The sequence below is a fragment of the Amblyomma maculatum genome, chromosome 2, assembly GCF_055883805.1.
Source record: "Amblyomma maculatum isolate TAMU_Amacu chromosome 2, ASM5588380v1, whole genome shotgun sequence".
NCBI classification, from domain to species: Eukaryota; Metazoa; Arthropoda; class Arachnida; order Ixodida; family Ixodidae; genus Amblyomma; species Amblyomma maculatum.
Window position 1 is genome coordinate 173,926,030 of NC_139345.1, and position 26,427 is coordinate 173,952,456.

General features: G+C 47.4%; 1 protein-coding gene across 1 annotated transcript in view; it reads left to right on the plus strand.

Moving 5' to 3' along the window:
* Nucleotides 1–2,055: 2,055 nt before the first annotated feature.
* LOC146200462 (uncharacterized) overlaps nucleotides 2,056–26,427 on the plus strand; it is a 142,115-nt gene continuing 117,743 nt past the window's right edge. The window contains exons 1-3 of the mRNA XM_084592372.1: nucleotides 2,056–3,603; nucleotides 3,711–3,871; nucleotides 13,919–14,070. Coding sequence (XP_084448498.1) covers nucleotides 2,355–3,603; nucleotides 3,711–3,871; nucleotides 13,919–14,070 — 1,562 coding nt within the window. The 5' untranslated portion in view covers nucleotides 2,056–2,354. The remainder of the gene's footprint in view (nucleotides 3,604–3,710; nucleotides 3,872–13,918; nucleotides 14,071–26,427) is intronic.

Sequence of the window (26,427 nt, forward strand, 5' to 3'; positions counted from 1 at the left end):
CCGTGGAACATACGCGGCTCTCGCTGGTGGGGAAAGATCGGCGTCTCTTCATGTCGCTGTTCATGAGTCTGCGTCGTGCGGGTGGTAGCCATGTGAAAGGTACTGTTGAGATAAAGGTGGTAAACCTGCTATACGACGGCTGCGACGAGGTACTGGCGGATCCAGAACGTTTGTACCCAGCACCTCCACCAAATGTAACTGATGAAATGGTTTGAATACAGGTGAACGTCGCATGAAGGACGGACGCACACGACTCAGAAACCCGAATCAGTCGCGCGCCTCGCTTCCTCTTCTTCTGCTGCTGCTTCTCAGTGTGCGGCTGCGGTGCGCAACAATATTATAAACATAAACCCCGAAGCAACGTTTATTATGTACTCGGTTGATGCGAGCACTTTTTCTCCAGAATAAATTATAAAGAGTTTCAAATGTCTAGGCGTAAGTTTTTCCTCCCATATGTCTTGTAAAGATCACATAAATTATCTCGCAGAACGTTAGGTGAAATCACCGGCTTGGTAGGCCGTTAAAAATATCAGCTATCAACGAGAATCAAATTGCTCTTATATTCCTCACTTTTGTACTCGCATCTTAACTATTGTCAACTAGTATGGGCAACTGCCGCACCGCCTATTTTGCAGCGCTTTCATCCTTTACAGAAAAAATACGTCATATATACAATGAATCGCACGGATCTCACACTGCAGAACGTTTTTACAATGCCAAGGTAATAAGTATATGCAGCTTATATAAATACCGACTGAGTGTGAAGATCAAAACAGATTTAGGACAAAACCTGAATAGCTCACAAAGCCTTATAAATTTGGAAACCAATTTGCCCCGATACCCCACTAGATATGCAGAATGCTGGTTAGTTCCTACTCCTCGTCTGAACACTGGGAAACAGTGCCTATCTTACACTCAACCCTCTCTTTTGAACATGTACAAATTAGATGGTTTGATTTGTTTTCTGCTCTTGCAGGAATCTTCGCCTTCAGTATAGTTCATAATTTTGTATACTTTTTTTCTCTGTGATTTCATGATACTCTATGGTTTGTAATGTGACTTGATATTCTTTTTTGATCAAGACACGATTGCTATAGCGAATGTCAATTTTATTTACTGTGCCAAATTATGTACATTTTGATATAATATTGTGCTTCTTCTGCCAAAGCAAAAATCAAAACAAAACTCAGGAGCTGTGGGCTAGTCAAGCTGCCTGCAAGCAGCTTTTTTTTCACGTCCTTCCTTCCAAATGTATGGTGGCAAATAAAGATTGCCTTGGTTTGGTTTGGTTTAACGTCCCAAAGCGACTAAGGCTATGAGAGACGCCGTAATGGAGGACTCTAGAAATTTCGACCACCTGGGGTTCTTTAACATGCACTGACACCGCACAGCACACGGACGGCACTCCGTTTCGTCTCCATTGAAACGCAGCCGCCGAGGCCGGGATTCGATCCCGCTTCCTTGGACACAGTAGTGGAGCCCGTAACCACTGCGCCACCCCGGCGGGGCCAAATGAAGATAATAATTATAATAATAAGAATATCAGTATTATTAATATTATAAATACTATTATTATTTGTTTCATGTCTTCTAGTGATTGGATTATAAATGTTTCGCGCGAAGTTTCCGCTACAGTTAGAAATAAATGCGTTTTTTTTTAAGTTCTTCAATATTCATTGTAAGACTACTTACCTGTCGCACTTTGAACGCTGATGATTTAATGTCCTGAATGAGAATGAAAACAACATAGGATATCACCATATGTTCAACTGAAACCGGTGCATATCGATACCATGAATTTGTCGGTACTAAATTGAGCACATCCACCTTGTGAAATGAATTGAACTATGAGAGAAAGAGCCCTGTATCATCGGGTTTCATAACATTAGGAGAGTGCAGACTTCTGCGACTCTTTTTTAACAAGGCAAATATTATTTTCAGCCTGCTACGCGTAATCATCTTTATCACATTCATTGCTATTCCAACGAGAAACTGTAGTGCACAACCTCGAAAAGGGTAATTCTTTTTTAGAGCACTTACAGCATCCTCAACATTGTAATATTTTCCAGGAGGAAAATATTCAGCCCGAACAGAACCTGCCTAGTCCCAGCCATGGCACTTTCCCTTCGTCCCCAAGACGGGGCCACAAGAAGCCTAAAAAGGGTGATCCTCACCATTCGCCAGAAAACCAACGTACCGGGAAAAGAAGACAAAGCCGGGGTGGTAAGACGAAGAAGCGAGACAGCGGTCTTTCCCCGGAAGCATCTGTCATAAGGGCCCGAAAGGGCTCCAAATCACACAGCAGAAGACGCACAGATGCACTAAGCCAAGAGGGAGGGAAATTAGCGAAAGAAATGCCGGTAGAGGATATCGCCGATGCAGAGGCCGTGAGGCAGGAAGTGTCACCACAGCTGGAGAAGAGCACCGGTCATGTCCCTATATCAGGGAGGGAGAAAAAAGGTGACACGTCCTTGGGCACTGCATACACGGCCCCTGTGCTGGCAACGGAAGGCCATCCCGATAACGTTATCACAACCGACGCTAGAGCGAAGCTGTCTCTAAGAGCTTCGCTGCCAAGTACACGAGAGCACTCCATCCTTGACGTCGCTGGCCCTGTGGACGCTGGGAAAGCCTTCAGCGACCAGCATGATCTTGGCAAAGCGCGGCCTTCCCGCAGATCCAGCAGCTTGAGGCCGAATGTGAGTTCGCCAGGTGCTCATGAAGGAGTACTCAGCCAAGCAAGCTATTCTCACCGACAAAGAAAGATGCCTACTTTGGACATCCCACAAACTGGTGCTGGTGGACACGTGCCAGGAGAGTTGTGCGGGGTCAACGTTGAAAGAGAAACAAAAGAAGGGCAAACAATAACAATGGTCTACCAACCTCCACAGCCTCCTGTAGACCGGTGGAATGAAGAATCGCGACCTCTCTCCGCTAGCCAAAGCTCACCCTTGCAAGCACCAGAGCAACAGAAAAGCGGACGCATGCGAGCCATTCAATCTCGTACCGCTTCAAGACACTCTATAGCATCTGAGGGCTTTGAACACGACCGGTCAGCCGTGGCAAAACACAGTGTGGCCCCAACCCCTGAGCGAATGGAACGGCTTCCGCGAAGCGAATTCTCTCCCAAAATCTGCGGAAGCGCTAAGGACTCTTTGTTTATTCCAACAAGCTTTCAAGAGGAGAAAACTGAAGTCAGACAAACAGACAGTCCTAATCACATGACAGACGTTTTTAAATCGCACAATCCCAAGCAGCGTTTACAAGGCGTTCAAGTCCGTCGCTCAGTAACAGCGCTTAACGAAGAGCTTACTTCAGCTATCCGGGCACGCAGTCCAGACGAGAGAGAAAGGTTACCTGAGGAAGCGGCACCTGAGGTCGACCAGATTCCTGACAAGGTGGAAGTCGACCTATCTGTTTATGGTAAGCAAACCTCTCCTAGCGAGGGCTTAGATCACTGCAGCAGACTCGAGCGAGACAAGCGCACCACGCCAACTCTCCCGCGGTATCCTCTTGAAGGGCCCGCCAGGGGAGCAGACACTTCTGACCACCATGCGGACCAAGCCAGAGCACAAAGCGATCGGGATCACCACATCCGCGCAGGTAAGCCTGAAACTATGCTTGTTATTTGGTCATTTTAAAGCAGGTCGAAACCTCAAGACGCGCCAGAGCTTTTCCAGCAATGCGAGACGACAAACATTTGGCCGCAGGCTACGGATCGGCCGGAAAGGCAGGTCGCAGCAGCCAGCAACCGTCGCCGAAACAACATCGGTCCAGGAAACAAAGCCGAGCAGTGGTAATAGGCCCTGGTGCCTCGACAGAGAGGAGTGCACTGCATGGCCGAGAGGGGCGAACCAGTGGAAACGTTGATGTAAGTATTGTATTTTGTGCGCAATTAACCGCGGTGCTTTACGGTCGCTTCATTGCTTTTGCATGAATGTTAGAAGATTTCAATCATAATTCTTTCGAATCTTCGATCTTGGCGCCATACATCCAGATGTAGCTCTTATCAGCGGCGCTTGCGGACCGTGTTCCAGCGAACGTCACGTATTTTACGCCATTTTACAGTCTTCAGAATGCTGTTGCCTGTACTTCCTTGTGTCGTGAGTTTACAGTAAAGAAGGTAGAATTGATTTTTAAAAACTAAAATCTTGAAATATAATAAACGTTTAGAGCGTAAACTATACGTGGCATATATAAACGTAAAAAGATATTTCCAAACGAAAGAAAACCGGTTGCGAGGTAAACTGGAGCGGCGCAAGCCTTTTGGTACAAGCTCTCAACGGCCAGCGAGATTGCTTTGTGAAGGGCGTGAAACTGGAACTGATATGAACAAAAGATCGTTTCGAGCAGCATTTTACCTTTTTACTTCACAGTAAAAGTCATTCTCGATAACGCTTACAAAAAACAGGAACAACATATATCTCCTGGGTTGGTTGCTCAAATTCGCGCATGAAACTTTCTTTGTCTGTTGTGTTCTTAAATGCGGTCAAAAACGCTTGTTATCTAATGAAGGAAACCAAACTTCGTAAGTTACGATGTTGCATAACCTGTATATTGGTAAAATGTTCCTTATGTAACAATATGTAACAATGTAACGTAACAATATGTCCCTTACGAATGATGGCATTCAATGGCTACATGAATACACGTAATGTAGGTGTGTTGAAGTAAACTCACTATGAACTGATATAAAGCGCAAGGAGTTCCACCAGATTTCATAGATATCAATATAGAAGCGAAGAATGGTCTGCACTAAGGCTATCTTCTTTGTATATAACAACGCGATTTTTTTATCACTGTTTCTGCGCACTTGAAGTTACTTTCAAAATATCTGGAAAATACTTAGAACAGTTCAGCCATTTACTACAGCTATCTCTACGTCTGTCGTCTCTGCTGCATTCATTCATATGCATACTCATTCCATATTAAAACGCACCCAGTCTTACTCATCAAAATTGTGGTCGCTCATGTAGAATCTCGGTGGAAGAGATTGATCTGCATGGCACAGAAAATACACGCAGTCGACAGTACGTTACGTTCGCCTTGCTAAGTAATTAGACTGCTCATTGCCGATACTGGCACTTACATACGAGAAGTGGCTGCCATGGGGCGCTGAGTGAAAATAGAGTGCCAACTGTAATTTTTAACGGGAAATTGTTGCTTTTTCTCCGTATCAGCAGCTTTAAGGCCGTCATACTGGCGTCATTCATGCTGATTACATCATAAATCAAATTATAGAGGCACAAACTAGGGTGTTATTGAGTTTTGTAGTAACATAGTGTACGTACGCGAATAACGATCCACAATGGAAGCCGTTAACTCTCTTGCGTCATAAACTTAAAGGTGATGCTTATATGTCAGCCAGATATTTTGCACGTCGCAACATAGTTGTAGAACGAGAGGAGGATGGTGGGTATACGGTATCAAAAAGAGCACTGAAGAGGAGTAGAGGGGCGGACTCAGTTCAGAGGTTAAGCCAACGGCTCGACAAATGGACTTGTCTGCGTCTCGGCACAGACGAAGACAAGTCCACCTGTCAAAATGTTGGCTCGACCTGCGAACTCAGGCTTCCCCCTTTCTACCCTCGTTCAGCGCTCTTTTTGATTACATAGCTTTAGGTTGCTAGCAGTTGCAAACTGAGAATCGTTGGTTATCATTCAGGATTTTAAAAATCGCCATCTTTCGCCACAATATTATTCATCATATTCTTATGTGTCAGGACGCGTTCACACCACGTAAACACTGATACACTCACACAGAACTTCACAAAAGCACAAAGTGTATCGCACGTCAAAACACAGAGACCGCGCTGCCAGAGATTCGGGCCCCAAACACGTGTTGAGCGTACGTACACATCGTCAGTCTCATCTTTGATAAGTCGACTAGTAGCATGGCCCCCGCCCTGTTGCGGTGCTGTTTAGCGAGTGCCGGGACAAGGTAGGTTGTAGGGGTTAAGGCGCGAGACGTGAACAATATTGGAGTGTATGGTACGGATAGTTCTCTCGGGGAACGCAGGTTCAGTTTTGTTGCTGATGGCTGTTACTTGGCGCAGCACATAATGTGGCCCACATTGCGAGAAAGAATATTTTCCGAGAGCCCAATACGGCGAGAAGGCGCCCAGAGCAACACAAGGGACCCAGGTGAGAAGGGGCTGTCGAGGTGGCGGCTGTTGTAGTGTTCTTGTTGGGAAGCTTGCAAGCGGGAACGAGCGAATTCGCTAGCATGGTCGGCACGGACAATGGATTCATAGGCGTATTCAGGCTGTGGGGGACCAGATATTCGGAGCAAACTGTCCAGCGGCAGTTGAGGCTTTTCCAATAGCCAGATCATAAATTTATGGAGGAGAATAATTTGGCTCGAGGCAATCCAGGGCAATGTCAATTCGAGGAAGCGGTTAGACATCTTTTTTATTGATGTTATTCTGGTGAAAATAATCTACACAGAAGCTCCACGAGCCATCTTGACCAGGGTGACAGGCAAGCCCAGAGACGGTGAGAGGGTTCAATAATGTTCTTATCCAGCATTTTTACCACTTCCGCCTGGATACATTACATGCCGTTCTGCATGGGGGACCCGATATGGTCTACGGCGAATAGATGGAATGTCGCCGGTGTCGATGCGGTGAGTGACAGTACAGCTTTACCGAAGGCGCTGTTATGAAGGTAAAAAATGTCGGAATAGGACTCCAGAAACGTACGCATCTTACTAGATTGAGCAGGGCGCAAGTCGGAGGGCATAATTTCCATTATCGCGTCAGTCGCAGAAGGGCCATCGGCTGAGTCTGTAGGATATGGGCCATGCTCAGTGTCCAATGGGGCAACTTGAGAGGATCCAAGAGGTGAGAATGTCGCCACGCATATGCCAGGTGGAAGCACTTGGGTTAAATAGCTGAAGTTGATCAATGGCAGTGACAGAGAATTCCATTTGACTATTGCGACGGTATGGGGAAGTGGAACGTTGCGGCGCAACTAAGTAGTCACCATTGGAGACAGTTGAGGTAGGACGCAAGGTAACGAATGAGGTGATTAGTGAGGGCAGAGAGACATGGGGGGTCGGGCGAATGCAGGCGGGTAGACAAATTCAAGAGTTCAAGTTCGATGATTGGATGATCTAGGTGCAAGACAACTTGCGCGTAGTCGACCAGGGCAGAGTGTTCTGATAGGAAGTCGAGGCCGAGGATGAGATCAATGGCACAAGGGTTCAACACAGTGAACTGCACGGGAAGGTAATGGCCAGAAACGCTAATGCGAGTGGTGCAGTGTCCGTCAACATCATTCTGCCGTCCTCGACACGCACCCGAAATCGAGCTGGCGTTAGGAGTTCGCGTAAACGACGACGAAGGTTCGCACTCATAACGGAGATATGCGCTCCATTGTCTACAAGCGCACGCACTGGAACACCATCAACACAGTTGTCTAGTTGGTTTAAAATGGGAGATCTGTACAGGATCTGTGAGCCGGGTTGTGGATGCTGCGTCGCCTCCGGGAACTGTATCATCTAGTTTTCCAATTAAGATCAGCCGTATGAGGCAGTAGCCGACGATAGAGAGACGGCGGGGACCAAAAACGAGGGGCTCGTGGGAAAGGGGAGCGGGAAGAGCGACGTGAGCGGGAGCTGGCAAAATGGTTGGCCGAATCTAACTGGTCAGGCTGTGGTCGGGGCGAAAAACGGGGCGGCATTTCTGGACGATAGTTATGGGAAAACTCAGTGCTCGGATTCGGAGAGCGGGTATTGCGGCAATGCTGGAAAATGTGGCCGACACCGGAACAGTTCAAGCATATTGGGCGATCGTCAGGTGTCCGCCACGCTGCTGGGTTTTGATAATGACGAAAGTACGGGGCTCGGGGTAGGAAAATAGTCATGAGTGGCGGCAGGATGCTGGAGTGTGCGGTAGAAAAAACAGCAAGCGAGAGGTCCAAGTTCTCAAGTTCGTCGTGCACGACAGTCTAACGTCGGGCCATTACTTTCGTGCTCCAGCTTGGTGGTCTCGCCCCTTTATTCCCTCATCGGGATAAGATAATTACTGCGCAGCGTGCCCCTCTTCCCGCTCTCACAGGAGCATTCCGTTCAACGTGCATGGCTGCTCTCCAGGTGCTCCTCCTGTTACCTCATCTGCCCTTGAAGCTAGACTGCCTCTTAGCAGAGTACAACCACTTAAACAGTGTGGATCCCGTCACTTTTGGAGGTCACACGTATCTCTAACCCAATATTCTTCCACGCTTTGATTCCTGGTGTGACCATCCCTCTCTGGCCTTTACTTTCTCGTTCACCCGTCTTCTCCCTTCTAATTTTCCTTTTCAGTCCTCTCTTCCCGGCTTTCATATTTTCATGAACGGTTCCTATACATCCCTCTTTGCGGGCGCTGCCTTTGTTGCATTTTCATCTTGTAGCGCACTACGTAAAGTAGCTCCGTTTCGCCTTGAGACAGCCTCCAGTGCCGTCTGCGCAGAGGCTGCTGCGTTTCACGAGGCTTGTTGTTATGCCCGGCACGCCCCTTTTCCTTTACCCTTGCACATCTACTCTGATTGCCTTTTTCTCCTTCAGGCTATCCATTCTCTTTGCACCCGAGACTTCCGCATCTGCGACCTAAAATTCCCTCTTGCCACCATTTCTCTTAGCCATCCTGTATTTTATATGTCCCAGCCGAGTGTGGTGTATGGGGCAACAAGCTAGCAGACAGGGCAGCCTCTCTGGCGTCGATGCGAGGCCTCTTCCGACCGTGGTGGCTATCGCCTTTGTCAGTGCGCACCCGTATGCGCACTACTGTTCTAAAGCTGTGGGCATCCATCTGGACCGCAGATCACTCAGACACCGTCTTGTCTATTTTTGTACCCTCCATTCTTCGTATACCTCTCTTTCCCTCCGCCCCGTTCTCTCGTTCCTCTCCTAACGGGCCACGGCCGTTTTCCTGAGTACTTCCATCGCTTCACGCTTCTCTCTTCTCCTTCCTGTCCGTGCGGTGAAACTAAGGGTGACGTGATTCGTTACCTACGCGCCTGTCCACTCACTGAAGATATAGCAAAGATGCTGTCTGGGCATCCGAACTTTGTTTCGCTTCAAGACTTCCCTTCTTTGTTATCCTCCGCTCGTTCTCGTGCGCTGCTTATACGCATTGCCGTTCGTGTCTCTTCTTTGCTTCCACCTGTCAATCGCGTTCATTCCCGCCCGGATGGTTCGTAGCCCTACCGATCAATACAAAGTCTTTAACATGTCTTGTGTGGTCGGGGACGCCATATGGCCGATTTTGGTGGGCTGCCACCCTACCCCTGCCATGTGGACCTGTGGCTTTCCTGTTTGATTGCTCTGAGAGCCCTCGTTTATTTTGATCTGTAATAATACATAGATTTGTCCCGTAATGACTTAGCTGAACTCCTTTCGTTGTTGTTTTTTTCACTAGTTGCGAATCAGTTTCTTGTTGCTACCTGTTTCTCCTTCTTGTTTTCTTTTCTCTATCCCGCTTTTCCTTTTCTTTCTTGGGACTACCGTTCTTTACCCCCCCTCCCTGAACTGCCCCCTCTCCCTCCTCTCCTCCCCTTTTTTATTCCCCGCGTCTTCTTTTCTTGACTTCGCTTCCTTCCCACCGGTCCCCGCCCCTTCCTTCATCGTGGCCATTTGCTAGTACATCGCACGGTTCTTGGCACGCTGGATCCAGCCTTGTTTTTTTTTTTCGTCTCTATAATGAGCCATTTTGTCATGGGGCATTTCTGCCCTAAAAATCATTTTTGCCGCCCGCCATAGTTTTCTTTTTTTTTCTCATTTGCCTTCTTTACATTTCCTCTTGGGAGTTCCCCATTTTCTTTTATCTTCAATTGGTTTTTGCCTGCGATAACCTCTGGTTCGGTGCGGGCTTTCTACCAGATTTATTTAGTCTTTTTGTCATTTTGAGAGTTTACAATAAAGGGCAATGGTTAACTGGGGACGAGAGGTTGATGTGGAGCAGGTGCACTGGCCTCCATTTCGTGGAGAACGATTCGAGTGACGGCGCCGGTGGAATTAAGGGGCTACGCGGAATGTGCTGGAAAGATATATATATAGTGGCTGCACAGCAACCATAGTTCTGCATAAAGAAAGTAACAAAATTCCCATAAAGAAAGGTGTTAGGCAAGGAGACACAATCTCCCCAGTACTATTCACAGCTTGTTTAGAGGAAGTATTCAGAGATGGAATGGGAGCAGTTAGGGATAAGGGTAGATGGAGAATATCTCAGTAATCTGCGATTTGCTGATGACATTGCCTTGCTAAGCAACTCGGGGGATGAACTGCAAATAATGATTGATGACCTAGACAGGAAAAGTAGAAAGGTAGGCTTGAAAATCAATATGCAGAAGACTAAGGTAATGTTCAACAGCCTCGGGAAGGAAAAGCAGTTTACATTAGGCAGCGAAATACTGGAAGTAGTAGGCGAATATGTCTACTTAGGACAGGTAGTAACCGCAGATCCGGACCACGAAAAGGAAATAACAAGAAGAATACGATTGGGATGGAGCGCATTTTGCAAGCACTCGCAGATTATGACTAGCAGCTTACCGATATCGCTCAAGAGGAAAGTATACAACAGTTGCATCTTGCCTGTACTCACCTATGGGGCTGAAACGTGGAGGCTAACCAAGAGAGTTCTACTTAAGTTGAGGACAACCCAGAGGGCTATGGAACGAAAAATAGTAGGGGTAACATTAAGAGATAGAAAGCGCGCAGAGTGGGTCAGAGAAATAACTCAAGTTACCGACATGCTAGTGGAAATTAAGAAGAATAAATCGACAAGGGCAGGACATGTAGTGCGAAGAGAGGATAACCGATGGTCGCTGAGGGTAACAAACTGGATCCCAAGGGAAGGAAAGCGTAGCAGGGGGCGGCAGAAAGTTAGGCGGGCGGATGAGATTAAGAAGTTTGCAGGGGTCAAGTGGGTGCAGCTAGCACAGAACCGGGTTAAGTGGAGAAATATGGGAGAGGCCTTCGCCCTGCAGTGGGTATAATCAGGCTGCTGCTGATGATGATGGTGATGATGGCGCTGATGATGATTGTGGTGATGATGATGATGTGCAACGCACGAAGATGTGCCGGCCGTATAGGGAAGTGGCTGAAATTGTGAAAATATTCGCCGGCTCTTTACCTGCTCGAAGAGACAGCACTCCTTGATGTGAATATCCACGATATCAGAGCCCTTGCAGACGAGCACATCAAAAGCGTCGTCCGTGATGACTTTTAAGATGTGACCCACCTATGCAGATTCAGTAATGGCGGTGTCGACCTGGTGACATAATGCGAACACATTTTGGGTTTAGATGGTGTAGCCTTCAGTTGGAGACAGCGTACGCGACTCAAGTTTTCTGGCTTTGAGCTTCAAAGTGTCAGGTGGTCCGAAGAGAGCGCACAGCTTTTCTTTGAAGATCTTCCAACTTTATAATTTGGCGTCGTGGGTGTCGTACCAATGTCTCGCTGTTCCAGACAAATAAAAAATTACGTTTGCCAGCATTACGGTGGGGTCCCACCTATTATGGGTGCTGACACGTTCATACATCAATGGCCATTTGTCAACATTATCACCTGGGGCCCCGGAAAAGATGTCGGGGTCACGGGGATGAGCCATGACTATGAATGTAGGGGTAGTGGGGCTTCGCGAGTCGCTGGGTTGAGTCATGGTGGAAATGCCATGTAGTGACCGCTGCGAAGCTCCGTGGTGCAATAAACCAGAACGCGGATGAGAGAAGGCCTCACCAGGACAGGACAGAAAGGACAGGATGAGAAACCAGGACAGGATGAGAAAGGCCTCACCTCCACCAAGATGTTACGTAGCAAGAGGCGTTCAGACCCCGTAGACACCGATACACTCACACAGAGCAGGACGCAAGCGCAAGGCGTATCAAACGTCAAATGACAGAGAACGCTGCCAGGGATTCGGACCCCGAGGACGCGCCAAGCGCACACACACTTCGTCAGTCTCATCTACGATGAATTGCTCAGAAAAGAGCAAGCATTTGCATTTCAAAAATTTCAAATTCGAATGAACGCTTTAAAGTGCTTTTAGGGGGGTTTGTTTGATTCGAAGCGTCTGCCTTGTCCTTTGTTCTTCACATTTCACCTAATGTTGTTTTGATGCGTTGATCATTTCGCTCTTTAATTTTTTTACAAGCTCTTGAAAACTATTATGTGCTAGAATGAAGCTTAAAATTAAGCCACAGAAACTTTTTTCTGCAAAATTACTAGGAAGATAATTTAGTACATATAGCTCTACTCCCGAAGAGTCGCCGCAAAGCGGAAACAAACAAGAGCATTAAAAACCAAGAACATGAAGCGCCTGGTGGCCTCAATTTCAGTACCCAATGGCCATGAAACGTTTCGAAATTATTTGGATATGAGCATTGCCTTTGCTTTCGATGCGATAACAGAGACTAAATGCGAAAGGTCGGCTAAAACCTACACAATCTTGAACACTTGGCGTTCTATAGGTTCCGTGTCCGTCGCGCGAACAAACCTCATAGGTCAATGCAAAAGGTGCAGTGGGAGAATGCGAAAGCATTAGCACTGCCTCGATGTTCTGTAGTTTTTATCATTGTCTTACATTTTTGTTTACTTTTGTTTTTTGTTATTTTACACGTTATCTTTTAGTTTTAAGTAAATTTATTTATTTATACTTAGTATTTTTGTTTTGTATTTCTTTACTTTTTACGATCATCATTATTTTCCTCTTCGTTATTTACAGATAGATTACTAGCATCATTCTCGCTCATTATCATTATTTATTTCACACACCTTTCGTATGCTTTCGTATTAGTAATGGTTTACAGGAAAGGAAAGACTATGCATATTTCAAGCTTTCTCTGCGCGCCATGAACCGCGGCATAAGGAAAATTCATACAACTACATAGCGCTAAGCCTCCTTGCCTTACAACACTGGAATTCACTAGGGCAGTATAGTGCGTCGGCATGCTGGAGGTCTATGAGGGAACGCTTATACCTCACTGTAGCGCCCGAAGAGGCTGCAAACCAGTGACCCTCAAGGCTGGCTGCTTTTCGTACAAGCGTGCACATACATTATTCTCTCTAAAATGATTCAGACGAGCTTGCTGAATAAAACTCTTACACTATAAGAAATTACCCCGTATTCTTTCCATCTGTAGTACCTCCTTGTGGAAATTAAATAAAAAGTTGAACATAGGAAGCCATTATCCATAAACTCGCGAGCAAATGACAGTGTTGACAGCCCCATCGTTTAATTTGCCTGATAAAGACAATCCTCTTTTAGGAACGTTTTTTAGTGCATACAAATTACGAAATAATAAATAATATTGTATCTCATGTCCACCTAAAGTTTGGAGCCGGCCTAAAAGAATCCAGGGGAAAAACATTCTATAGTGGCATGCGCTGGGGCAAACACTGCCAACACATTACCTCCAACACAAGATAGAGGATTTGGCACAATAATAGATATCAAATGTTTATTTTAGGACCATTCTGAGTATTATTGATAAAATCGTAATTAGTCAACAAATCAATCAATACGTTGTTTATTACTGCTTGAAATACAATACATGAAACAATAATATTCAACGTGAGATCCCAAAGCAGAAATGCTTTTACAAACATTCTAACTTCTGAATGTGTTCGATTTTTTTTTTGTGTTGTGGCAAGATTTGCCGTCCTAACTACACCTCCTCCTGCTCAAAACTAGCCTGGTCATATAAGAAGAAAAGCAGGATGTAGAGTTTAAAGTGCCTTCTGTATAGCTGGTTAACCTGCATCGGTTTCATGAGCGTCATTCAGTGCTTCAATCACTCCTTCCTAAACGCAACAATCACGCCAGCTTACGCTCGTGATTGTCTCAAGAGTTATGCATGCCTAAACCAGGCTGATTTTTTCGCGGATCGTCGTAACATGCACTCCTGGGATGCAATGATCTGTTTACTTCCTCTCACAGGAATTCGTGGAGAGGATGTCTGTGAAGCCCATGTTCCAAGATGGCCGCCGCAAAGCCAGCTATGTCATCACGGCCGACATGGAACAGTTCATCCCCAAGCATGTGATTGCCACAGCCGCCGTGACTGACGTTCCGGCGCAGAAACTGACTCCGTGAGTAGTCTTTATATTTGTACTGTTTAAATGTCAGCGAAGGGCTATCAAGAACCACACTGAACACGAAGAACACTGCACTGAACCTGAAACGCAGTCTCGGAAACTTTGCGTCCGACTTGTGTACACCGGTTGTGGAGGTGCCATGTGAGGGCTTCCGATGATCTTCTTTAAAGGCTAGAATGAGACTGCCTGTGCTAGCGCTGTAACGTTTTCTGCTACAGCAAATGAATATCTTGGGCACAGCTTTGCAACCTAAGCGATAAGTCTCGAAAAGCGGAATCTTGGAGGACAGCGCACTCTTGTGCGTGACCAAAGCCAGGAGTCATAGGGTTGCGCGTAAACAGTCTTTAAAGTTTACGTCTTCGGGGTGCTTGCTAGCCGAAAGCCTTTGCTACATCATGAGGGGCTTTGACAGCACCTGCAGATAGAGCGTCTCAGAAAGAAAGGTGTACGAAATAATGCTAGATCATCGGTGCTGTCATTAATAAGAAAAAATCGCGTCCTTGCCAAAGCGTAAATAACCATCCTTCCTTGTACCAGTCGAGCGCGCTAACCACAGCTTTGAGCCGACGTCTATCGAACACGTCCATAATTCTCCTTGTGTATAGCGAAGAGACTGTGGTGGGCGTTGAGGGAAATCAGAAAGTCAACTTAAAAAATCTAAGAAAAAACGAAAGATAAAAATAAAGATGATATAATGAGTTTTACTGTAACGCGAGCTTTATTTTAAGAAGGAAACACTGGCGGCGGCTGTCGGGTTATTTCAGCGTAAGTAAGCGGCGCTGTAACAGGATGCGCAGCAGCAGGAGGCGCTGTAGCGGGAGGCTTTGCAACGGGAGGAGGGTGACAAACTGACCGCATGGCCTCGGACACTTGCTCCCGGATCAGATGCTGAAGTGTCGGTGCCAGATTTGATGGCGGGTTCGGAACAGGGTCGCGGACGAACTCTTGGGTCTGGAGTAGGAGAGAACTGTTGACTTCTCTCGTTACGTCGAGGTTATTAGGAGTTGCGGCCTGTGTTGAGGGCAGCAAGTGAAGACTCTGCCTTGGGCGCATTTCGTCATAACTCTGGCAGATATTGATGACTGAAAGCATGCGAAAGGCGTCTAGCTCAATGCCCTTAAGCACAAGCTTGATACGCTCAGTCTCTGTCATTGATGCTCTGACGCGCTTGCATAGATCAATAACGTCTTCAATATAAATAGTGAAGCTTCCACCGAGCTGTTGGGTGCGAGAGGAAAGACGCTGCTCAGCGCGAAGTGTGCGCACGGCCGGACGCCCGAAGATATTAATAAATGATGTCTTGAAAGCGTACCAGGGGGCAAAGTCCGAATCGTGTTTTTTCACCAGCGATTCACCACATCCGTCAAGTAGAAAATGAGATTTTTCTCAGCTTCATGCCATCGTTCCACTGTGTGTGGGCACTCACCCATTCGCTGGAGGACAGCCAGTCCTCCCCATCATGGTCGTCCCTGCCACGGAAAATGGCAGGATCCCGTTGACGAAGCGCACCGGAACAGGTTGCTGGTGGCGAAGCGGTTGGTTGGATGACGTCACCCGGCATCGCGGTAGCGAGGGTACAACTGCGGAGCTCCAGGATAAGTCCTCGCAGAATCCACCAAAATTTAAACAGCTTTATTGTAAGGCGAACTTGTTTCCTGGGGCTAGGTCGAGGATTGCAGGTACGCGCTTGCAAGGTAGGCGCTGGCTGGAACAGCTGGTGCTCGCGTCTCGTGCCGACGCGCTGGCGCCAGGTCATCTTCTTTACAATGAGACCCTTATAATGTCGCAACATCAGCACGATGGTCGGTTTTTCGCATTGCTCTAGCGCAGGTTCTGCAGTACTGTTATTTTTATTTTTTTATTTGTTATTTGAGCATACTATAAACTCTTCGGCTATTGCAGTAGCGCCTTTGGGCATAATTGTCGAGAAAAATGAATACATCCTTAGCGAAAAATAGTAGAGGCAACATGAACAATGACAACTGTATACAAAACAACCTCTAAATATTCAATAGTCGGTAAAATATGCTTAATGGAGGAAAATTAGCAGCACCATACAACGAATTTTAGGCTTTGATTACTCTGTGAAAGAAGCTTTGTTTCAAAGTATCCGTAGAGGGAAAATAAGGCGGCATATTGAGGTGATGGTGTTGTCTAGAATTACACGGATTAGCACGGTACTTATCTAAAAAAATCTGGAAAGAGGGGTTATTAATACAGCACAGAACTCTCAGTGATTTCTCTGGCGTCGGCAATTTGAGAGCGGTTGCAAACCAGGGATAAAAGCGCTGCAGAAAGCGAAAATCCCTAGTTAACTTGTGGCATATGAAGTGACTTGCTTTCTTTTGAAGGGCCTCGACTTTATTTATGTGACAGTTTGCAGGGGTTCCAGACAGGAGAAGCATATTCTAGTAGTGGCAGAATAAGTGATTTATACATTAGTATCTCTTGGGGCTGAAGTTAATTTGCGGCGCAGGTAGCCTACCTCTTTCTGTACCTTTGATGTTTGTTATATTGCACCAAGACATACTGGGAATGAAAACGAGACGAAGGTATTTATATTTATTAGCGCTATAAATGGGGTATTGCTAGCTTTCTTGGTAAAAACGGAATGCGACGTCTTTTTAATGAAAGTCCAGACGACGATTTTGCGGACATTAATATTCATTTTCCGGGTATTGCACCACGACCGAAAGTCAGAAAATGATTCTTGTAGCAGTAATTATCATCAAGAAATGACATTATATAATATATTACGCAGTTATCAGCATAGAAACGTAAATTGAAGGTTATGTTAGGCGGCACACCATTTATAAAGGTCTAGAAAAGTAACCAATCCGACACTGAGCGTTCTGACGCTCCTGAGGGCACTTGTACCACCCTGGAGGTAGTTCTGTTAGCGGAAACGAATTGAGGCCGATAAGAAATAAAACTAGACATCCAGCTGTGAAGCAAACAATTCTTAAGGGTTCGACTTCCACTGCCGGCGGGACACCCACCGGTTTTCTGAAATGGGTACAAGCCACGGCCTGCCTGGTGCTCGGCTTCCTATAGGACCATAGAAGTGGTGGGCGAAGAAACAATAACTGATGGTCCCCTAGGGCAAAAAATTGGATTCCCAGGGAAGGCAAGCGTAGCAAGAGGCGGCAGAAAATTAGGTTTCCAGAAGTTCGCAGGTGTCAAGTGGATGCAGCTCGCACAGTACCGGGTTAATTGGAGCAATATGAGAGAGGCCTTCGCCCTGCAGTGGGTATAGTGGGTATATATACATATATATATATATATATATATATATATATATATATATATATATATATATATATATATATATATATATATAATGTGTGTGTGTGAAGGAAAGAAGCCGACAGTCGGCGAGGCCAAGGAAAGCGTTGGGGATTGTACTTTGTCTTTTTTTTATTTTTACTTCATAATCACGTAAATTAGTAATGTAATGTGTTTAGGGCAAAGATCAATAAACACAAAGTAGAAAGAACAACAATGTACCGATGGTGGGAACCGAACCCACGACCTTCGAATAACGCGTCCGGTGCTCTTCCAACTGAGCTACATCGGCCGCTGTCCCCCCTGCTACTTTCTTGGGTATTAATGTTGTCTGTATACGAACCTTGAGAGTGTTCACCAGCGCCACCCTCAACTATAGCGGTGGACGTGGAACGTCCTGTGTTACCGCCAGCGTCACGTAGAACGCGATCACGAGTGAGGGCGAAAGCTGTGCTAGAACCCTCTCACGGTACCTATGGCTTCAAGACTGCCAGAACCGAGACCCCCGTAAGCTACAAGCAGATCAATTAAGGGGAAATGAGGGTGCTCGTTATAATACATGAAGGAAAGAAGCCGACAGTCGGCGAGGCCAAGGAAAGCATTGGGTATTGTACTTTGTCTTTTTTTAATTTTTACTTTATAATTCCGTAAATTAGTAATGTAATGTGTTTAGGGGAAAGATAAATAAACACAAAGTAGAAAGAAAAACAACGTGCCGATGGTGGGAACCGAACCGAAGGTTCGTATACAGACAACATTAATACCCAAGAATGTAGCAGGGGGGACAGCGGCCGATGTAGCTCCGTTGGAAGAGCACCGGACGCGTTATTCGGAGGTCGTGGGTTCGGTTCCCACCATCGGCACGTTGTTTTTCTTTCTACTTTGTGTTTATTTATCTTTCCCCTAAACACATTACATTTCTAATTTACGTGATTATGAAGTAAAAATAAAAAAAAAGACAAAGTACAATCCCCAATGCTTTCCTTGGCCTCGCCGACTGTCGGCTTCTTTCCTTCATGTATTATAACGAGTACCCTCATTTCCACTTCATTTATCTGCTTATATATATATATATATATATATATATATATATATATATATATATATATATATTATTACGGACGACAAGGAAGAAGAAGCGGGCAGGAGCGCTCGCGCTAGGCCCGCGAACATTCATCAAACGTCATCTACCATCGTCATCGGTCAAGTTCTGTCTCCTGTCTTCATCGGCTTGCCGCTTCGTAACATTTGGTTGGAGGTGCGGCGTACGACATCCCCACCTCGCCTTAGAGCATCGAGGCCATCTTCAAGCCGGGACCATCACCGAGGGCCCAGGGACATCGCCGAGCAGCTTCGCCCCTGCCCTTCAAGCCCAGACCTGAACAACTACCACCGCCCAGCCTCCAGCCCGGACCTGAAGACAAGGAGAGCAGACATACACATCAGAACCGAGATGAAGAACCCGAAAGACCCGAATGACCCGAAGGAATCAACGCACACGAACACGCAACCCCCGCCCAAGCTGCCCGACGTGACCTCGAGCCATCAGTCCCATGGACTCTGGTGACGGATGGTTGACAGCTCCAAGGGAGGCGGATCACCCACGCATCAGACATCGTACCGGCAAGCCGTTCTAATATTCCTTCTTCCTCTTCTTCTTCAAGCATCCAGACACGCCCATAATCACGCCATAAAATCATTAACATCGCTAAACTTCCTCGTCCACGATCGGGACGATCGCTCGGTAGCCCCGGGTCATATTATGGACGACAAGGAAGAAGAAGCGGGCAGTGGCGCGGGAAGGAGCGCTCGCGCTAGGCCCGCGAATATTCATTAAGCGTCATCTACCATCGTCATTGGTCATGTTCTGTCTCCTGTCTTCATCGGCTTGCCGCTTCGTAACAATATATATATATATATATATATATATATATATATATATATATATATATATATATATATATATATATATATATATAGCCGTTTAGGCCCGTAACCAGAAGGTTGGCTTTTAATAGGGGGTTGACCTAGCAGGCACAGGAGAGCAGGTCCAGAGCACCGAGTGACAGCAACCGACTTCAGCTTCTTCTCGGACGCCACGGGGCCACTTCTTCAAGTCCGCGCACGAGACTCTCGATGAGCAGCCGCCTAGCGGCTGCTGTTGCACACTCTACATTACCCCCATCTCTAAAAAATAGGTCAACTTGATGAATTCGAAAGCAGAGAGAAAAAAATAAAGCAAGAAACATGCGGTAGGCGGTGCGTTAATTTTGTTGCGAAAATTACGGCTTCATGCGCACGACATGGACAACCTCGGATTTCTGTTGGCGATGAGTAGAAGAAAAGCCGTCAGGAAGCACTTCTTACATGACGTCGCTCAGCTGACGGACCGCTTTGTATTGGCCAAAGTACTGCTTCAGAAGTTTTTCGGGTTTTCCCCGACGTCGAATCGGAGTGCAGAGGCACACTCTGTCGCCCGGTTCGAAAGTCACTACACGATGGCGGTGATCGTAACGCTGCGCGTCTCGACCTTACTAGTTCCGGATGCGTGCCCTCGCCAGCTGTCGCGCTTCTTCTGCGCGTTGAGTGAACTCCTCGGCGCCAAATTCGGGGTCACGGCCGTCGTGGGGCAACATGGCTTCAAGCATTGTCGAAACTTCGCGGCCATGCAATAAGGAGAACGGCGTTATTTGCGTTGTTTCCTGCTGCGCCGTGTTGTACGCAAACGTGACATACGGCAGGACGTCATCCCAAGACCGATAGTCAACATCCACGTACATGGACATCATGTCGGCGAGAGTTTTGTTTAGACGTTCTGTCAAGCCATTCGTTTGTGGATGGTAGGCGGTTGACCTGCGATGGGTAGTGCCGCTTAGCTGCATGACAGATTCCATTAGTTTGGCAGTGAAATCAGTGCCTCGGTCCGTTATTATAACTGCCGGGGCGCCGTGCCTCAGGACGATGCGTTCGATGAAAAATTTCGCTCCCTCGATTGCTGTACCGCGCTGAAGAGCATTCGTTTCAGCATAACGCGTGAGGTAATCTGTAGCGACAATTATCCATCTGTTGCCCGAATCAAAAATTGGAAAAGAACCCAACAAATTCATGCCGACTTGTACGAATGGGTATCTTGGCACTTGAACAGGATGCAGTAAACCGGCCGGTTTCACAGGCGGTGTTTTCCATCGCCGGCAATCATGGCATGTTCTCACGTAATGTCGTACTATGGCCACAAGGTTTGGCCAATAATAACTCTTCTTAATTCGGGCCAGAGTTCGAGCATACCCAAGGTGACCCGCGGTGGGCTCGTCATGACATGGCTGTAACATTTCTTCGCGTAGAGTCTTTGGTACGACGAGGAGGTAATCTCTTCCCGTCGGAGCGAGATTCATCTTGTAAAAAACATTGTTTCGCATGCAAAACGATGAATGCGTTCTGGCGAACAGACGGGGAACTTCTGTAGTGCGCGCTTCCAGAAAATCGATAAGTGGTGCGAGAGCCGGGTCATCACGTTGCTGCTGCGAAACAGTGAGCGCGTCAACGGCTGCGATAGGGGGGAAGTCTAGTTCTTGGTCTTCCTGCGCAGCCTCGACAGATGAACGGGACAAGTAGTCGGCGTCGTTGTGCTGACGTCCAGACTTATACACAATGGTCATGTCGAACTCCTGTAGCCATAAACTACATCGTGCAAGGCGTCCGGAGGGGTCTCGCAAGTTCGTTAACCAGCACAGAGAATGGTGGTCCCTCACAACCCGAAAGTGCCGGCCATAAAGATAGGGTCGAAATTTCATCACCGTCCATACAACAGCCACACATTGTTTTTCGGTGGTGGAATAGTTCGATTCGGCACGGGACAAAGTTCGGCTGGCTTATGCGATAACTCGCTCGGCACCGTCTTGCCACTGGACGAGTACAGCGCCTAGACCCACGTTGCTGGCATCTGTGTGGACCAGTCTCGGCATTCGCATCGAAATGGGCAACCACAGGTGTTGTCTGCAAGCGGTGCCGTAACTCGTCGAATGTCTTTTGCTGTTCGTCCGTCCAGGTGAAGGTGACATCATCCCGGGTGAGACGTGTCAACGGAGCGGCAATGCGTGAAAGTTTACAATAAACCTGCGGTAATTGGCGCAGAGGCCCAAGAAACGGCGAACTGTCTTCTTGTTACACGGAGTAGGGAATTTCGTGACGGCTGTTGTTTTAGCGGGATCGGGACGCACTCCTCGATTCCTGACGCCGTGGCCGAAGAACAGGCGCTCTTCATAGCCAAAGTGACACTTGTGGTTTTAACGTGAGGCCGGCAGATCTGATAGCCCGTAGCACAGCGGAGAGACGTTGGATGTGTTCCTCGACCGTTGGTAAAAACACAACAATGTCGTCCAGGTAGACTAGACACATCTGCCATTTAAGAACAAATAGAACTGCGCTCATCATTCGCTGATATGTCGCTGGAGCGGAGCACAATCCGAAAGGTAAGACTTTGAATTCATAAAGTCGATCGGGCGTGACAAACGCTGTCTTATCGCGATCACGTTCATCGACTTCGATCTGCCAGTAACCGCTCTTAAGATCAAGCGATGAAAAGTAGCGCGCGTGGCGCAGCCGGTGTAATGAGTCATCAATGTGTGGCAGCGGGTAGACGTCTTTTTTGTGACCTGATTGATCTTACGGTAGTCCACACAGAACCTTAAACTTCCGTCTTTCTTCTTAACAAGGACAACAGGCGAAGCCCAGGGACTCCTCGATGGCTGTATGGCACTGTCATTTAACATCTCGTCTACCTGTTGGGCAATGACTTCGTGTTCCCGCGGTGACACTCGGTAGGTGTTCTGTCGCACTGGTCGGGTGCGGTCGTCGGTTATTATGCGGTGCTTGGTCAAGGGCGTCTGTTTAACCACGGAGGCGGATGAGAAGGAGTATTGAAACTGAAAGAGTAGCCCGAGGAGTCTGTCCTTCTCTGCCGGTGATAGAGCGGGATTCACATCAGGGTCGAAGTTGGGCATTTGGCTGGCAGACGTGTTGGTCTCAAGAACAAAGAAGTCGTGGGCTGTTTCTGCGACACCTTCAAAGTAGGCTACCGTGGTGCCTTTAGCGATGCGTTGCCGTTCGTTCCCGAAGTTCGTAATTAGCACGTGAGCTAGACCATTAGATGAACTATACCGCGTGCAACACAGACTCCAGGATGTAACAGAAGCTCTGTGTTCTGTTCGGCAACGCTGGCAGCACAGGACTGGTCGTCACACCTGACTGTGACGAGAACAGACGAACGTGGCGGTATGGATACATCCGCGTCGACGATGCGTAAAGGTGCGTGGCGTCGTTCGAAGTCAGCGGTCATCGTTGCAGGCGTCGAAAACGTGACAATACGGCGAGGAACATTAATAATGGCCCCATGCTCCCTTAAAAAGTTCATGCCGAGTATGAGGTCCTTGCGGCAGTGCGGCAGGATAATAAAAAAGGCTGCAAAAGCTGAATCGGCGATGGTTACTCGGGCAGTGCATCGTCCGATCGACATCATAAGGTGACCGCCAGCAGTACGAATTTGCGGCCCCAGCCATTCAGTTTTCACCTTGGAGAGCCGATCTGCGAAATTCTTTATTATTATTGAGAAGTCTGCCCCGGTGTCTACCAAAGCGGTTACTGGGTGTCCGTCGACGAGAACGGAAAGGTCGGCGCTAACAACGTGACCGGCTTGAGGTTGATTGAGAGTTTCGGGTTCATGCGGCGGCGGAGGCATCGTAGTCACAGCATCGGGCGGAGTCGTCACAGGAGGGTCTTCGGGACATCGATTCCGTTTGTCAGCAACCTGCCCCCGAGGTCGCCGCCTTCAGTTTCCCCCGTGAGAGCTTGGCGACCGGCGCCTCGGCACATCAAGTAAACTCACGGCGGCCGGGTGACGAGTAGCGCACGAGAGAAGACTGTGTACTGTCGCTCGAAGAAGTTGTACGGGTTGCTAGATATTCTTTGATTTCTGGATGGCGTTCCCCGATCCGGGGACGCGGGGAATCATGAGCAAAACCCCGAGGGCAGAGTTCATGGTATGGACAACGACGGTACAAGTGGCCGGGTTCTCCGCAGTGGTAGCACAGCGGCCGTTGGCGATGAGTGCGCCAGACGTCTAACCGGTTGCTGCATGACGGGGCTCTGCTGGGATGGCGGCTCGTAGGGAGGCTGGTAGTATAATGGCTGAGGAGCGGACGGCTGCATGACGAGGCTCTGCTGGGATGGCGGCTGGCAGGAAAGTTGGTACAACGGTGGCTGCTAAGTGGGCGGCGGCTGTGCTTCGAAACGAAGCTGTTGCGCAGGAGGCACTGCTGGCCGGCGAAGAGCCGCTGCGTAGTTCATAGAACGTGGCTCCGACAGTGACACAGGCGGTGAAAATGTTTGACGGATTTCTTCACGCACGGCTTCGGTGACAGCTGCGGCAGTCGGGTTAGGCGAACCAAGATTGAACTTGAGGAGCTTCTCGCGAACTACCTCGCGGATCAACTCACGCAGCGAGTGATCTTGAGTGGACCCGTTCAATATGGCCACACTGCCGAAGGGCTGACCACAGGCAGACTCCGTGCGCCGGTATCGTTGCTGCAGGGCTCGCTCAATGAGGGTAGCTTCGTTGATGAAGTCCGCGACGGCTTGAGGTGGACTGCGAACCAGACCAGCGAAGAGGGTTTTTTTTACACCTTGCATCATGTGGCGCAACTTCGCTGATTCCGTCATGTTGGGATCCGCTCGTCGGCAAAGACGGGTCACGTCCTCGGCGAACATGGCCACGCTTTCGTTAGGTAGTTGCACACGAGCTTCTAGGAGGCGGAGTGCGCGATCACGGCGGTCGTGGCTGGCAAAGGTTTCCCGCAGCTTCTGGCGACAGGAATCGCAGTTTTGAAGACTGGCCTCTCTATTATCATACCATGTTTTGGCACAGTCCTCAAGCGCGAAATATACATTGCGCAGCTTCTGAGCCGGGCTCCACTGATTAAATGGCGCCACTCGCTCGGACTGGTCGATCCAGTCATCGACATCTTCCCCAGTATCGCCATGGAAACTGGGGGGCGTACGAGGCTGCATAAGCAGCAACTGATGCTGACTTGCCTGGGCCATTGCAGAAGTCTTGAACTGCTGGTCAGCTGGTGTCGGTTCAGGTAGAGGAGCGAATTCCGGCGCCAGACCCCGGAGGCGATGGCTGCAGCGATGAACGGGTGTAGACACGAGCGGAAATCGGTTCGGACTCGATGAGCGGCTGCGAAAGGCCCGAGACATGCAGTTAAAGGCCTCCCCTCCACCAGTGTCACGTAGCCGTTTAGGCCCGTAACCAGAAGGTTGGTTTTTAATAGGGAGTTGACCTAGCAGGCACAGGAGAGCAGGTCCAGAGCACCGAGTGACAGCAACCGACTTCAGCTTCTCGAATGCCACGGGGCCACTTCTTCGAGCCCGCGCATGAGACTCTCGATGAGCAGCCGCCGAGCAGCGGCTGTTGCACACTCTACAATATATATATATATATATATATATATATATATATATATATATATATATATATATATATATATATATATAAAGATTGCGTCTATTTGATTAGTCGAGCTCTGTACAAATGTCACGTGTGAATTCACTTGTGCCAAGATGCTGACTCCGCGTCTGAAACCATGTGATGATCATTACTTAGTAGTTGATGCGACTCAAGATATTTTATATATGCTTGTCAACGACATGTTCTAAAATTTTACTAAATGATACGTTAAAAATGGGCTATATATATAAAGTGTTTGTCACTGGCCTTGAATAAAGGAACAACTGAAGCCAATTTCCAGAATGAGGGAACTGTAGAGGTGGCGAGGGACTTGCGAAATATGAGAGTAAGGTAGCGACCGGTCAGTAATGAGTACCGTATTAGAAATAAGTTCGTAATGCCGTCCGGTCCAGCAGACTTCTTAGTGCTGAGTTTCAATATTTAGTATAAAATGCCTTAGTTGGAAATGTTTGTCACTGATGCGCACAATGATAGGATATAGGAATGATGTAGGATATCTACCGTCAACCAGGATAGTTTGGTATTATTCTTATTTGTTTTAGGCGGAACGAAACATTGAATACATTTTTAACCAACGATTGAAAATAATAACCAATGCGTTAAGATCTGAAGTGGAACTAAGTGCAAATAACTCTTTAAATTCACCAGCTAAAGTGTCTGCTATTGAAATGTCATCAGCACGATTAAAATTATCGTTCACTTTCCGGTGAATGTGTTTTAAATTTAGAGGGTGGTACTTGGTAGCACCTACGCATTATCTATAAAATGTAGTCAAGGCCATCCATTAGAATCAGCCTGCATATTTGCTCATAAAGGTGTTACAAGAGCGGCATCTCATTGTTTTTTTTTTTTTTTTTTTAACGAACGACGAGCCAGTTGTGCAGGGATTTCGTGTATCACCTCGGAATGCTATCTTTACCTTCCGAGGCTAGGCTTAGAAAACGCCCACAACACGTTTTTTGTAATGCATTGACATTTGTACGGACGAAATTTCCGAAAAGTAAACGATGGCATTTTGGCACACTTTCGCATTCTGAAGGTGGCGGGTTCAATCCTCCAGTGCTACTGGATAAGCCCTTGATGTTTAATTGATACAAGTTTCCGGCGTCATCATGCTCAGCTCCTCTGTGGGGAAATGCTTAGGAAATCGGTCGTGAAACAAGTCTCCCCCGATGGAAGATCTATTTAGCTGGGTATTGAAATCGGGATTCTGTCAAGGTGACCACATCCGGTGGTGCCATCATTTTTTTATGATTTATCCTTGTATTCACAACAGACTAAACGGATATCATCGGATAATTAAGCACTAGGCTCCGTAAAGCATCGCCAGCCGGACGTTCCACATAATGTTAGAATAAAAGCATAACTTATATTAATAAGATCGGCACTTGGATAGCTGTCTTGAACCCTCACAAAAGACATTCAACAAGTAAGCCTAAGCTGTACATAATTCTATTTACTCTTCATACTTTAAGACGTCAGCAGATCATGTATAAAATTGCAGTCAGGTATCACAAATTTTTCATCACGCAGTCATATTG